The sequence below is a fragment of the Lissotriton vulgaris genome, chromosome 5 (genome assembly GCF_964263255.1).
Source record: "Lissotriton vulgaris chromosome 5, aLisVul1.2, whole genome shotgun sequence".
Classification (NCBI taxonomy): Eukaryota; Metazoa; Chordata; class Amphibia; order Caudata; family Salamandridae; genus Lissotriton; species Lissotriton vulgaris.
Genome location: NC_141693.1, coordinates 136907831 through 136920560, shown reverse-complemented (window position 1 = coordinate 136920560; position 12730 = coordinate 136907831). Strand labels below are relative to the sequence as shown.

At 44.2% G+C, this 12730-nt stretch overlaps 1 protein-coding gene across 2 annotated transcripts in view; it reads right to left on the bottom strand.

The window, feature by feature from the left end:
• SARDH (sarcosine dehydrogenase) overlaps positions 1 to 12730 on the bottom strand; it is an 850014-nt gene that overhangs the window by 114233 nt on the left and 723051 nt on the right. For both annotated transcript variants that reach the window (XM_086921071.1, XM_086921072.1), the window contains exons 18-19: positions 8972 to 9134; positions 6167 to 6335 (exon numbers count right to left, since the gene is read on the bottom strand). In XM_086921071.1, coding sequence (XP_086777197.1) covers positions 6167 to 6335; positions 8972 to 9134 — 332 coding nt within the window. The remainder of the gene's footprint in view (positions 1 to 6166; positions 6336 to 8971; positions 9135 to 12730) is intronic.

Sequence of the window (12730 nt, the reverse complement as noted above, 5' to 3'; positions counted from 1 at the left end):
CCCTGACTCCCCTCCAAAGGGTGAGTCCCTCAGACCTTGTTGGTCTGCTCCGAAGCCAATCTTTGCATTTTGTGTGGTTTGCTGTTTCTAAGGCTTGTTGGGTCCAATCCGAATACCGACTCCGCAGCACTCGACATCCAACATGGGACAGCTCGAATCCAGCTCCTGGTTGTCGTCGTCCCCGCCTCCTGGTCCTCGTGGCTGAAGAGTCAAGCTTCACCTCCTGCACCTGAAATCACCCGACATCGGTGGGCATCTTCTTATTGCCTCCCTGGTCACTGGCAAGTGACCCAGACTCTGTCCCCTCTGCTTTCAGGTTCTTCAGATCTTTGATCCACCCTTGGATCCATCTGAACACTTTTCATCTTGTCGCCTGCAGCACTTCCTTGCAGCTCTCCATAGGAAATGACGACGAAACCAGACACGAAAAGACACCTATGCACCCGGCTTCACTGGGTGAGGTAACACGAGTACTTCGGTGCTCCTATGAGTCTTGACTCTTGAACTGTCCAGTACTGAAGAGGTTTGTTCCTATCCACTCCTAAGTGTCCCTAATCTTTAAAATTCTAACTGCAACTTTCTCCATATAAGTCAAAGGTGATTCGCGGCTGTGTTTAGACACTGCACGCGTCTACCGTGGATCTCCTGCGTCTCTACCTTGGGTGGTTCCTGGTTGCCCCAGTGGTTCTACAGGCTCTAGGCCTTGTCTCTAGGATTGTAGTGGTACTTATACCACTTTCTTAGTATATGGTTTGTGATGACCCTAGGGTTAAACGTATACTGTGCTAATTTACTGTGTGCTAATTAAGTTTACTGTTTGTACTTTTGCCTCTAGCCTCATAAAGAGACTAGAGGGATGTGTTTAGAATAAATACATATATTTTATATATATACCTGGTGTGGTTCTCCTTTCATTTGGTCATTCACGAGATTATAGACTGGTAAAACAAGCTGCTTTACATTCCTTTAAGACTTAGCCTGAAGGCTGCTCTCCACAGCTACCACTAGGATAGCTTTCTATATAGGTTGTCTTTAAACCTACCATCAATAAGGGTTGTTTGGACTGGTGCAAGGTGCCCAAGAGAATAGTGGACAGCATATGCCAGGCCAACTTTTCAGTCTCCCGGTTATGTACACATTCTATTCAACATGGAACTGAGGACATGCCCAGGACAATGACAAGTGAAAATTCAAGCAAAAAAAGTGTTAGTGGAAGAATTTTGCAGAAAAACCTTTGAGGGAAAAATTTCCTGTTACCTGCAAAAAGGAAACTCCTTTTTGCACATGCTCTCTTAATTTCCGGTAAGACTACTACCCCCATGAACACTTTGTAAATGGCACCAAATAACCCTAATATGTTGGCTCAATCAATAGTGCTAGGTTAAAGGATCCAAACGACCGTCTGGTTAGGAAAAGGTGGCAATGGTTGTTTGACAAATACTGGCCATTGTGTGAACACTTCTTTAACAAAAGTACAATAACAATGGGTCCATCATATCTCCATGTCCATGATTACCTCATCCTGATCTTTATTTGAATAAGTGAAGACAATTACTTAACAAAACCTGCTCCCTGCTTCGCTTTCAAATTTCCGTTTTTTATGTTTGATTTCTTTGAATGTGCTATTATTTGTATAATATATTCTTTCCACACTTCACTTTTGGGCGCAAATATCCTCACCAGTACTTGAAGTCTGCAATTGTCTTCTACTATTTGTACTTTTTTATATCTTTGCTATCCCAGCACCACTACAAAATCCACTCTTCACATTGACAAACTTTAAATGTACGCAGTAAAAGCTTACCTATCTTTATGTTTGATAAACAGAAAACATTCTATGAATCGTTGCCATCACGAAATGTATGTTGAAGGGTTCAAATTACCAGTGAAGGTTCACAATTTGACCGAAATAAAGAATCACGCGTGATTTTTCATTACTCGTGAAGAATCCCAAGCTCAGCTCAAGGTCATTAAGGATGCTTTCTGTCCCAGAGGTAGTTCAAAGAGATGGTCTGAAGCAACTTTGCTTTTGTCCGGGGAGAACAGAGGTAGCGTGGGATGTCACGTGGGCACCTACATCTTCTTATATAAAACAAGCTAGAGAGCAATTTCTCAAACTACATGACTCACTAAGAAGCAGCATGAGGATTGGTGCATTGGTGATTAATACTACAGGAAAAGCATTACAGCAGTATACTCTCCTAGACTACTACCTTGGAGATAAGCTACATTTTCACACTTATTAATATATAGTATGCCCTTTTTAACCCAAATATCCCATAACTAGACAATAGTAAAGTATACCCTCTTCAATTCTCTATGCGGTTCACCTGCAAGTCTTCATAAACTAGTATGGTGTTTTTTCACCAAATATTCTAGAACCTACGAAGGAAAAAGCAACCCATCCATTCACAATATATATTTCTTTCATGATAAGGTGACAACAGCACTGAGAATGATTGACAGTTTTACTTTATTTCTCAATAAGCTCAGGGGGGGTAGTCGACGACGTTTCAACCTGAGTAATTCCAGGTCATCATCAGGACAATGGTCAATTGGTTTGAAGTAGTGCTCTAATTAATAGATGAGAGGGTGAGGGGATGATAAGATCCAGTTAAACCATGGGTGGGGGACCAGAGTAGGTTGAGCTAGTCCAGGCAGGGTCAGTCCAAGGGCTGGGCGATTAAAGCATCCAAGCCCGGTTCTGCTGAATAGAAGCTTCACTCCTCCTTGCTTTGGACCGGTTGACATACGGACTTCGCATTGTTGCCCCTGGGACCTCCAGCCCACATTCAAAACGGCCCATCGCCCAGCCCTTGGTCTGACCCTTCCTGGACTAGCTCAACCTACTCTGATCCCCTCACCCTCTTCTCTAATAATTAGAGCACTACTTCAAACCAATGGTTTGAAAGTAATTTATTTCTCTTCAGAAAAAAACTAAAAACTGTGTTGTTTAAACAAGCATGGAGTAGCTCTTAGGTGCACAGCTGGTTTTCAAGTGAATGTAACATCTCATCACGTAACATCTTTCACGTAAATCTGGACAGACAGCGCTTAGAGACCCCTGTGGTTATAACGCGCCATACAAATTAAATAAATAAAATAAATAAATAAATAAATGGACCATTGTCCTGATGATGACCTAAAATTACTCAGGTTGAAACGCCTTCGACTACAGAGCCTAGAACATGTGCGCTGTTGTAGTCATTCGATTTACCTGAATACGCCTTTAAAAAAATCACTGTATATACATTGCATTTTTGACCACTTGTATTATTATTTTTCTGTAATTTTGTCGCCGTTCACGCAGCAATTTTACACACCTGCAACAAAGAACTACTGAGGCGTGTTCAGCAGCAAGCTTCCAAAATATGTGCTAGCTGCTGCTCCAAAAATTGGATTAGAAGTTAGGGAAACAACAAACTATCAGTTGGGAGACATACTGTCACACAGAGGTGTAAACACACTGAGCACCAGCCAAAGGAGATTAGCTAAAGAGGAACTATGGGTATCGGAATGAAGGATGGAGATGTAGGTAGTTGAGAAGGGCAAATGATAGGAAGCATTATACCTGGAGAAAAGTACCTGAAGGGGATGGAAGGATTCTAAAGGGAATATATATATATATATATATATATATATATATATATATATATATATATATATATATATATATATATATATATATATATATATATATATATATATATATATATATATATATTTGGTACGTTGTCGTCTCAGCAGCCAGTAACTCGGTATGTTTACCATACCAAACTTTCATTCAAAGAAGGCGCTGACTCCGTGAGTCTCAATCCAAACGGTTTATTTCATATTCACTTTCTGCTCAGACGCGTTTCGGCGGCTTGCTCCCGCCTTGTTCACTAGCATCTGCCTTACAAACTGTGCGCAATATATACAGATACATAGTGTCATGGGTTCAATTAACAAAACTAATTAGCACTGGTTGTTGCTAGGGTATCACAGTTACACCCTCTGTAATGACGTGGACAAGTACATGACTATGCACATTTCATCATCATGGCAGTCTGTTTTCACTTGTTGTCATGAAACATTGTCCCAGAAAAATTCCCAAACATTAAATTCATGCTCATAATAAAGTTTACGAAACGGTGCTTTAACATCACACGTTATTTAATTACTATAGTTGGAAACATTGTATTGTTTGTTTACATGTCCCGGGTCGATACGTGTCTGTCAGCTCATATGTGTTCTCACATCTAACGTGATTGGCTAAATGTGGCCAATGTGACTTCGCATGCAATTGGGCACTCGGTCGGGGGTGAGGTTCATGCATCCGGCTCGTGCGGACTAATTGTTGTACTGGCCCGGTGGGATCGAGAAAGTAAAGCACAGAGATAAGTAATTAACTTATATATATATATATATATATAGAGAGAGAGAGAGAGAGAGAGAGAGAGAGACTGAATGGAGTTGGTGCAAGGACACAGCCGTGAAGCAGGCCAATTAATACTTTAATTCTATTTGAAAGGTGCACAAAACAATCTAGTGCAACCTGTGCCCAATTGGATGCAAGTAAATTGCTGAATTAAGGAGTCAGGCTAGACAGTTTTTTCCGGCCTTCAATTTTCTTCAGAAATGCTCTCTATCTACTGTATTAAAGGTAGTTTAGAAGTCAACAAATGACCTAATTTATTATGTCTCTGTTGACAACATAATTAAAGACCATAAAGAGAAACAGAGGTCCAGGTCATCAGAGCTCAGACACCAGGATGAAAAATAGGTTCAGGAACAAACTGCATATTCCCAATATACATGTGATCTATGAGATGACATAGACTAAGATATTGCTAACTAGGAAGTAGCAGAGGCTATCAGGGCATTACCTCCTGTCAAGGCACTGGATGAAGATGGATTTCCAATAGAATTCTACAAAATTACTGCCACACTGATTACCCCAATTTTAGAGAAGTTATTTTGTGATGCCACAGCAGAGAAGCATCCACACCCAGAATTCAAAAAAGCACTTAACACCTTGATGCTGAAACTGTGACGAAGTGCCTTGAGCTGCAACAATTATAGTTCACTTGCCAAAATCATTCTGATTCCCATACGCAAAAAGCAGGTAGGATTTGTTCTGAATCGGCCATCACGAAATCACATGTGATTACTGCTTAATCTCTTGTGATATACAGAGCAAACCACAAACCAAAAGGTGCCCCTGGCCCTAGGTGCAGAGAGAACATTTGATAGAGTGAAGTGGGGAGTTCGGTGTTGTACCCTGAAGCAATCCAGACTGGGCAATACCTTTTATATCAATGATACAGAGTCTACATCAAAATCCACAGCAAACCTCAATCGTAACAGAAGCATCTCTAAAACCCAATCAAGATTAAGAGAGGCACCAGACCAGGCTAAACTTTGTTGATATTGCTCCTCTTGACTACAGCCAATTTTGGAATTTGGGGGATTCTCTAGTAATAAAATAAGCAGGTCACAGAGAAAAACAATGACCACGATCTAATCCACTACAGAGACAATGCTCAAGGGCCTCCCCTTCAAACGGATACCACACATGATGAAATAGCTTGGTATATAAGACTCCGAAAACCTGGATCAAATGATCCTAGAGAAGGTACTAAGCTTCATCAATCAAATAAAAAGGGAATTCCTTCAATGCGAAAAACCAATGCTGTCCAAATTGGGAAGAATCCAGACAGTAAACACGGGTGGTAGCCCGACAATTTCTGAATTCAAAATTTTGGCGATCAAAATTAAAACAACCCTTTTCAATGCAGTCAATGCTATAAGAAAATGCATATAGTAAATGTCAATGAAGAAATTATAAGTAGCAACCAACTTTTGGGTTTGCGATTAACTCAACTGGAACGCAAATATGGCTCATCACTTACTGCAAATTGCTTACTATCTCAACCCCCTATTTGGAAAGACCAGCCTGGATTACAATGGAACAACAACTTGAAACATCCCAAGAACCTAATCATGACAAACATATTTGAAATATAGCAATCAGCACACAAGATTCCTGGGATAGATGTGATGTTAGTTTGGTTATTTTGTGAACAAGATTGATTATATGGTACTTTGTGTGAGTTACTGTTTGTGTACAGGTCGGGGGGGTGCATTTGCACGGAAACCATCTTACAAATTCAGTCCTACTTACTCATCAAGGGTGAAGCAGACCAGCCGTTTCCGTATCCCTTCCTCCTTCTGTCTCTCCAGGGCCTCCCTCCCTAGGAAGGGAGTGTTGGACTTAAGCTTGCACGTGAAGGCCAGTCCTGCTTCAAGCGGGGTATCATCACTACGCAGGTCTTCATGCCAGTGCTTGTACCCTGAAGAAGAAACCATCTCAGTACTAACAGCAGCCATGTTTGATCTCATAATTTGATGCATAGATTCCACAACACCACCCTCTGTACTTGATAAATCCTGGGACGCTAACAAAGGTTCAGATTGTTCAACATTCCAGCTGAGTGTCATCGCAACGTAAAAGTGCGTTAATTTGCGGATTACAATTATTTTCAGGTACAGTTGTCAGATCACTTCATATGCGATGAAGTTCATGCCTCATGTTTTTAACTTTCAATTACCATTACAGTGCATTCTGGAAATTGTTTTCCTCTCCTAACACTGAACAACTTGTGCAAACATGAATGGTGAGGACTTGGGGACGGGGGAGAAAACTCATAGCTGGAGTTATGGTGCACACAGTGTGATTTGCCAACCCTATTCACGGCGTAAGGAGTCTGGTGAAAAATTTCAACAAGTTCTCATCAACCCTAAATCTCACCAGGAGGGATTATTTGCTGTTCCATTTATGCAACCTCATACATGATAGTATGTTTTACTGACCAAACAAATATATTCCAAGAAAAAGGCAAATGACAAACAATGACTTCTCGCCACAAACACTGCTTCAAAGTGCACAACCCTTTTCAGCACATCTTTGCTGACATGGTGATGGAAAGGTTCCAGGATAACTGAATGTTGCCCTATGCAGTATTGTAAGAGCCCATCAGATGGGAGCACCTGGATGGAAGTTCAGGCTGGAATGTCCACATTAGAGCAGGGTCAGGACTGATTTGCATTTGGCAGGGTCCAAACTAAGGAAGCATGGTGAGCAAAAGAATGATGGATTGGGATGTGGCCCGAGGAATTACCAGTGGCTGAGATTAATTCAAACATTCCATCCATCACCTTTTTGTATATTTCCTTCAATGAAGGCAGCTGCAGAGGACAACCAGGATAGTGAGAGAGATGGTAAAGAATCCCATCACCCCTAAATAAGCGTCGGTGTTGCCCAAAGAACAAATTAAATACTGCTATTGCCCACTAACAAAACATCTGGTGCATGTTCACAGAACATGCTCATGATTTAGCCAATGAATGCAAAATCTTTTAACTCCTGATGCAGGGCAACTTGAGATGTTCACAATCTGGTTTTCTATTGGAGAGAATGAAGCACAAAGAAGGCTGTTCTAAAGCTCCAAACGCGTATTCATTTATCAAAGCAGAGGGGAATTTATATTTTTTTTATTCAAAACAGGCTTTTTTATCCTGCTCAATTTTTATTATTTAATATTATACTTGGGTAATATTACTACCATGATCAGGAGAGAACTTGTGTTCTCCAATGTCCCAGAAACTCAGTTTAAGATTTTCTGAAAAATGTGATTTATTTTCCAATAACCATCCAGGCACCATTCACAATCTCATGTGGATTCACTTTCAAAAGTTTCTTGTGGGTTGCGGGTGAGGGTGGGCAGGTGGACGGGTAAGGGGATGACAGCCTAATGCCAAATTGTTCAGAGACCTGTTGTATCAAACGTGCTTCCTATAGCACTGTTTTACATGCTTAAATATTCTTTCTAACGTTATATACACTCAGATTGCATGCTATCCCAAAAACCCTCCGCGGCTATATTCCTAAACATGCTGCATGAAAGAGCAACCTTGATTTAAAACCTTTGATTGGCCTCTCCTCTTTCAAATGACCCGCTCCTAATCTCTCATTCTCAGCACGCCTCCTCACTGGAAGTGTAGTCTACTTTTAGTTGCATGCTTGTCTTTTTAAATATATTTCTGCAAATTGCGCACACCATAGGTCACACAACTTCTCATACTTTCAAACCATATCCCTGCAACTTACAATATCTAATCTCCTCTAGCCGATACCTTCATCCTACTAACGATTTGCATGAACTCACGTGCCCCCACCAGGGTTGGATTAGGATTCAAAATCACCCCGGGCACGCAAAAAAAAAAAGTGCCCCACATCTGCATATTGCCTTTCCTCAAAACACTGCTTCGGCGAAATGTTATAAAATATACAAAAAAATGCACAGATTCTTTTACACTGTTGACTGAAGACAAGTGAGGCCACCTCTGCTCAGGCTCCCTTGCCCCGCTGGGTATGTATACATTAATGGGCTCGCCCTGCAACAGAAAGAAAGTGACACCTGTGCCTGTTGCTAAATGTGAGGTAATGAGCGCCCACCTGCCTCCAGAAAGGCCACTCAGACACCCACTGCTCCGCTGGCTGTATCCGAACAACAGCGACACCGCCCAAATCTGCCCCCCAGACTGCTCGAAAAAAAGCAGCCCTAAGTTGGAACTCAGCGCCGGCTCCTCGGGCATTGCCCGAGTGCCCGCGTTACCAATCCGACACTGGCCCCCACTGGTGTTCACATACAACGACTATGTAATCAAACACAATGTAATGGAAGTAAATACATGGAATGGTTTGAGTAAGAGTACAAATCTAATCCCAATAACCAACCATAACCAAAAACGACTGAATTAACCAGTAACCCTGTGTTCTCGGCTTAGCCCGCTAGTCATCATAAAGCACTTAGATGCTTCGTCAGGAGTAGTAAGCACTATATAAATGTAATTGCAATACAAGACAAAAGCATGAACAGTTAACGCAAAGCTATATGTGTTCACCTAGATAGGTTTTTTAAAATACCTTTTTCGCTACTGAGAGAGTCAATTGCCCGGTATCCACCATTTATAATGCCGTGCTTGGCGCCAGCTTTCATCACTGCCTGGTACACTGGCATGCAGGCCTCATTGGGCATGTGCAGTTCCCAGCCCAGCTCCCCCACGAATGTCAATCGAATTGCACGTATCTGAAAACAAATACAGAGAGAATGAATTTGATATTTTAAAAGTTGCATATGTCATTAGCACAAGTCCTCTGCTCTCCTATCCATATTACAAAGGTGCGCGTAGGTAGGCACTCACAGCATGCTAAAAATGGAAAGAAGCCTTCTGGCATGGCATAATATTGAGTGAAGAAACCACCATTCATTCAATTTTTGGCTGCACGAACCTTATTATGCACCAAAAGATATGGGGCCAGATGTAGGAAGCAAAATTGCAATCGCTGAAATTCTGCGAATTTCGGTATTTGCGATCGAAATACAGCTTTGTCTAATGTAGAAAGGGAAATACCTACTCGCAAAATAAGGAATCGCTAAAATTGGAAATCCTTCTTCTGTGCAAGCATTTAGGGAATCGCAATTTGCAATTCCCTAAATGCTATGCTAGTAGGCATCGCAAATTGCGATATTGCCTTAAGGAATCGCAAATTACCACCAACTTCAAGTTGGTGGTTGTTGGACCCGGCCCATTAGGCAGGTTCACCCCTAGACTTTTTGCGTTTTCCTAGCCTATTTATGGAACCTGGTGTTGGTGATTTTAGGCCTCTGCGCACTTTTTCACTGTGGTACAGTGTAAAGTGCTTGAGCTCTCTGTGAATGAATGGTGAGTGACCTGCCCTCCCATAGGAATGAATGGGGAATCTGTATGCCCATGGTAGTTCCTGATGCGTGGGGAGTGCAGGGGCGAGTTTGGTATGAGAGAACTCGTGAGAATGAATGCTGCAAAATGATGTATGCAGCATGGCTGTGTCTAGTCTAGAAGTCCTACTTTTGGAAGTTGGCATATTTGTGCAAGTTGGTGCTAGCGTGTGATTGGCTGGTGAGCCTGGCCCAGAGTGCCTGGGCCTGCTTGTGGATTGACTGTCTGGTTTGAGGATGACAGGGGCTAGAGAGCCCAGGAGGTTGTCTGAAGTCAGCCCATGGATGAAAGGCAGCATCTGCTGCCAGGGAAGTGGGAGGAGATGGCACCTGATAGTGAAGGGCTGTGCCTGCCTAACTACAAAGCTGGCTCCACCTCCCGCTGGGCGACTGACACCTCTGTCCCTGATACTGAAGGGGACTTCCCTCTAAACCAGTCGAGCTGGTTCTCACACTGCCTGCTTCAAAGGACTTCAAAGGACTTCAAAGGATTTTCTGTGTATAAGAAGGGGCTGTGCCCCATTCCAAAATGTTCTTGTTTCTAACTTGAATCTGCCAGGGGCATGCTGCTGCTGGGGCCCAGGGGAATCCCTGGGCCCTGCCCAGCTCCTGGACATCTGATGGACTGCTGGGGGACTCTTCCTGGCTGTCCCCCTGCCTGGCTACATCTTTAAGGACTTTTGCTGGACTTTCTGCTCACCTAAGCACCTGGAAGTGCTTTTTCTTTGCTATAGCGCTTGGGAGCGCTGGATTTGTCCTTCTTAGCGCTGAGAGCGCTTTATTTCCCCCTTTTAGTACTGAGGGCGCTTTTTCGGGACCTTCAGCGCTGGGGAGCGCTGGGAATTGCCTGCAGCGCTTGAGAGCGCTTTATTTGCCTTATTCCGCTTTTCTCTGCCGCTGCCCGGGGCCTACATTCATCAGAGCCCTTGGCCGGGGATTGCCGAGATAAACCGAAGCATCCGCGCTCCCATTGGCGGAGAGCGACGAGCCCCCTCAGTGACGCCGCGCTGGGATTGGCTCCAGTGCCGCTGCGTCATTGGCAGAGCCGCGCAGCGATTGGCTGAGGCGTCAGCGTCATCGGAGGCTTGTCCCGGGAGCCGCACTGCCATTGGCTGGCTCCCGGGTGTCTGCTGAGGCCGCCCTGAGGGAGTCAGGCCGAAGAATGAGCCTGGAGCCACGAGGGCTCCGCTTTCCGAAGTCCCGGTCCCAAGATGGGGGACCGGGTGAAGCGTGGCCCGCTGCTGGGGCTCCCGTGTGCTGAGGGAGCCCCAGGGAGAGAGAGAAGACGGCGCGCTGAGCCGGTGAGTAGGGCCGGTACTGTTTTTGGCAGCAGGGGGCGTCGGGGCACATGTCCGGTGCCCGCCCCCCCTCGAGTGCGAGCGCCTGGGTGCTCAGAGGCCGTGGAGCTTCCGCGGCTGCCCAGTCCCCCGAGGGGGACTCCTCCTATTGTTTTGGAGCCCAGAGAGGCTCAACCCGCCTACCTTGATTTACGAGCCTGCGAGGCTCGTGAGGGCATTTGTTCGTGTCGAGTCCCCTGTGAGGGACTCCAACGAGGGCAGCCTCTAGATGGGGCGTCGGGGCACATGGTCGGTGCTCGCCCCCCCCCTTTCCTGCCGGCACGTGCAATCTAGAGCCCTGAGTGGCTCCAACGTGGGGGCAGAATTGTGGAGAGAGCCTGTGTGGCTCAGAGGGCCATTAGTGTATTTTTAGAGCCACGGAGGCTCAGAGGGGGCATGTTGCTTTAGAGCCAGTGTGGCTCCAACGTTTGACCAGTGTTGGCCAGAGCCTGAGAGGCTCCAACGCTGGGTGCCTAGTAGTTAGAGCCTGTGTGGCTCGGATGGCGCAGATTTCTTCTAGAGGCTACTGAGAGCCCTGCCACAGCTTTTTGATCCCAGTTGCCCAGCACTTTGTGGGCAGCTGCCACGTTTAGGCTTTTTGTACTTTTGAAACTGGCGCTGCATGGCAGCGCACCCTGACTTTGGACTCAGGGCATCTTTGCCCCACAAGGCCAGTTGGCCTAGGGACTGCCACAGGGAGTGGCTTATGTAGGGTTGGCGCAATGTGATTTCTATGCTTTTTAATAGTTATTGCTAATGTGAGTTTTTGCGCTATTGATTTATTATGCACCTCTGAATGTGTTACTGCATCATGTGTCTTCCTTTCCATGCGCTGCACCTCTGAATGGTTAGTCATCATGTGTCTTCTTGCGCTGCACCCCTGAATGTATTTTATTGCATCATGTGCTCTATTCTTAACACCTCTGAATGTTTATGGCGTCATGTGTTTCTCCTTATTACTCCTCTGAATGTGTTCATGCATCATGAGTAATGTATTCTTTCTTAGACCCCTAAATGCTGAGTGATACTTAGGTGGTTGTCTTTTCTACTCCTCTGAATGTAGGTTTATTGCATCATGAGTAATGTATTCTTTCTTAGACCCCTAAATGCTGTGTGATACTTAGGTGGTTCTTCTTTCTTAGTACAGGTGGTCCTAGTAAGGTCCTGGTTCCTGTTACCAGTGGTTACTGGTTGTTATCTTTGATTATTATTTTATGTTACATTTATTCTTTATTCTAGAAGTGATTTTATATTCTACATTTTATCTAGAAGTACTATATCTGATTCTGACTGGCGCCCATGTGGCCCTGTCTGGTGTACATAATCCCTGTGAATATTGCCTGTGCCAGTTGGCACAATGTATATGTGTGATTTTATCTGATGTGTTTTTACAATACAAAAGTTATTTTTATAATAACCTTGTGTGGAGTCTCTTTTGTGGTGTGCCTAGTATGTGGTTGCTGTTGTGCACTGGCGCAAATGCTTTACACATTGCCTCTGAGTTTAGCCTTACTGCTTGAGCCAAGCTACCAAGGGGGTGAGCAGAGGTTATCTTGGCGTGTGACTTCCTTGCCCTGACTAGAATGG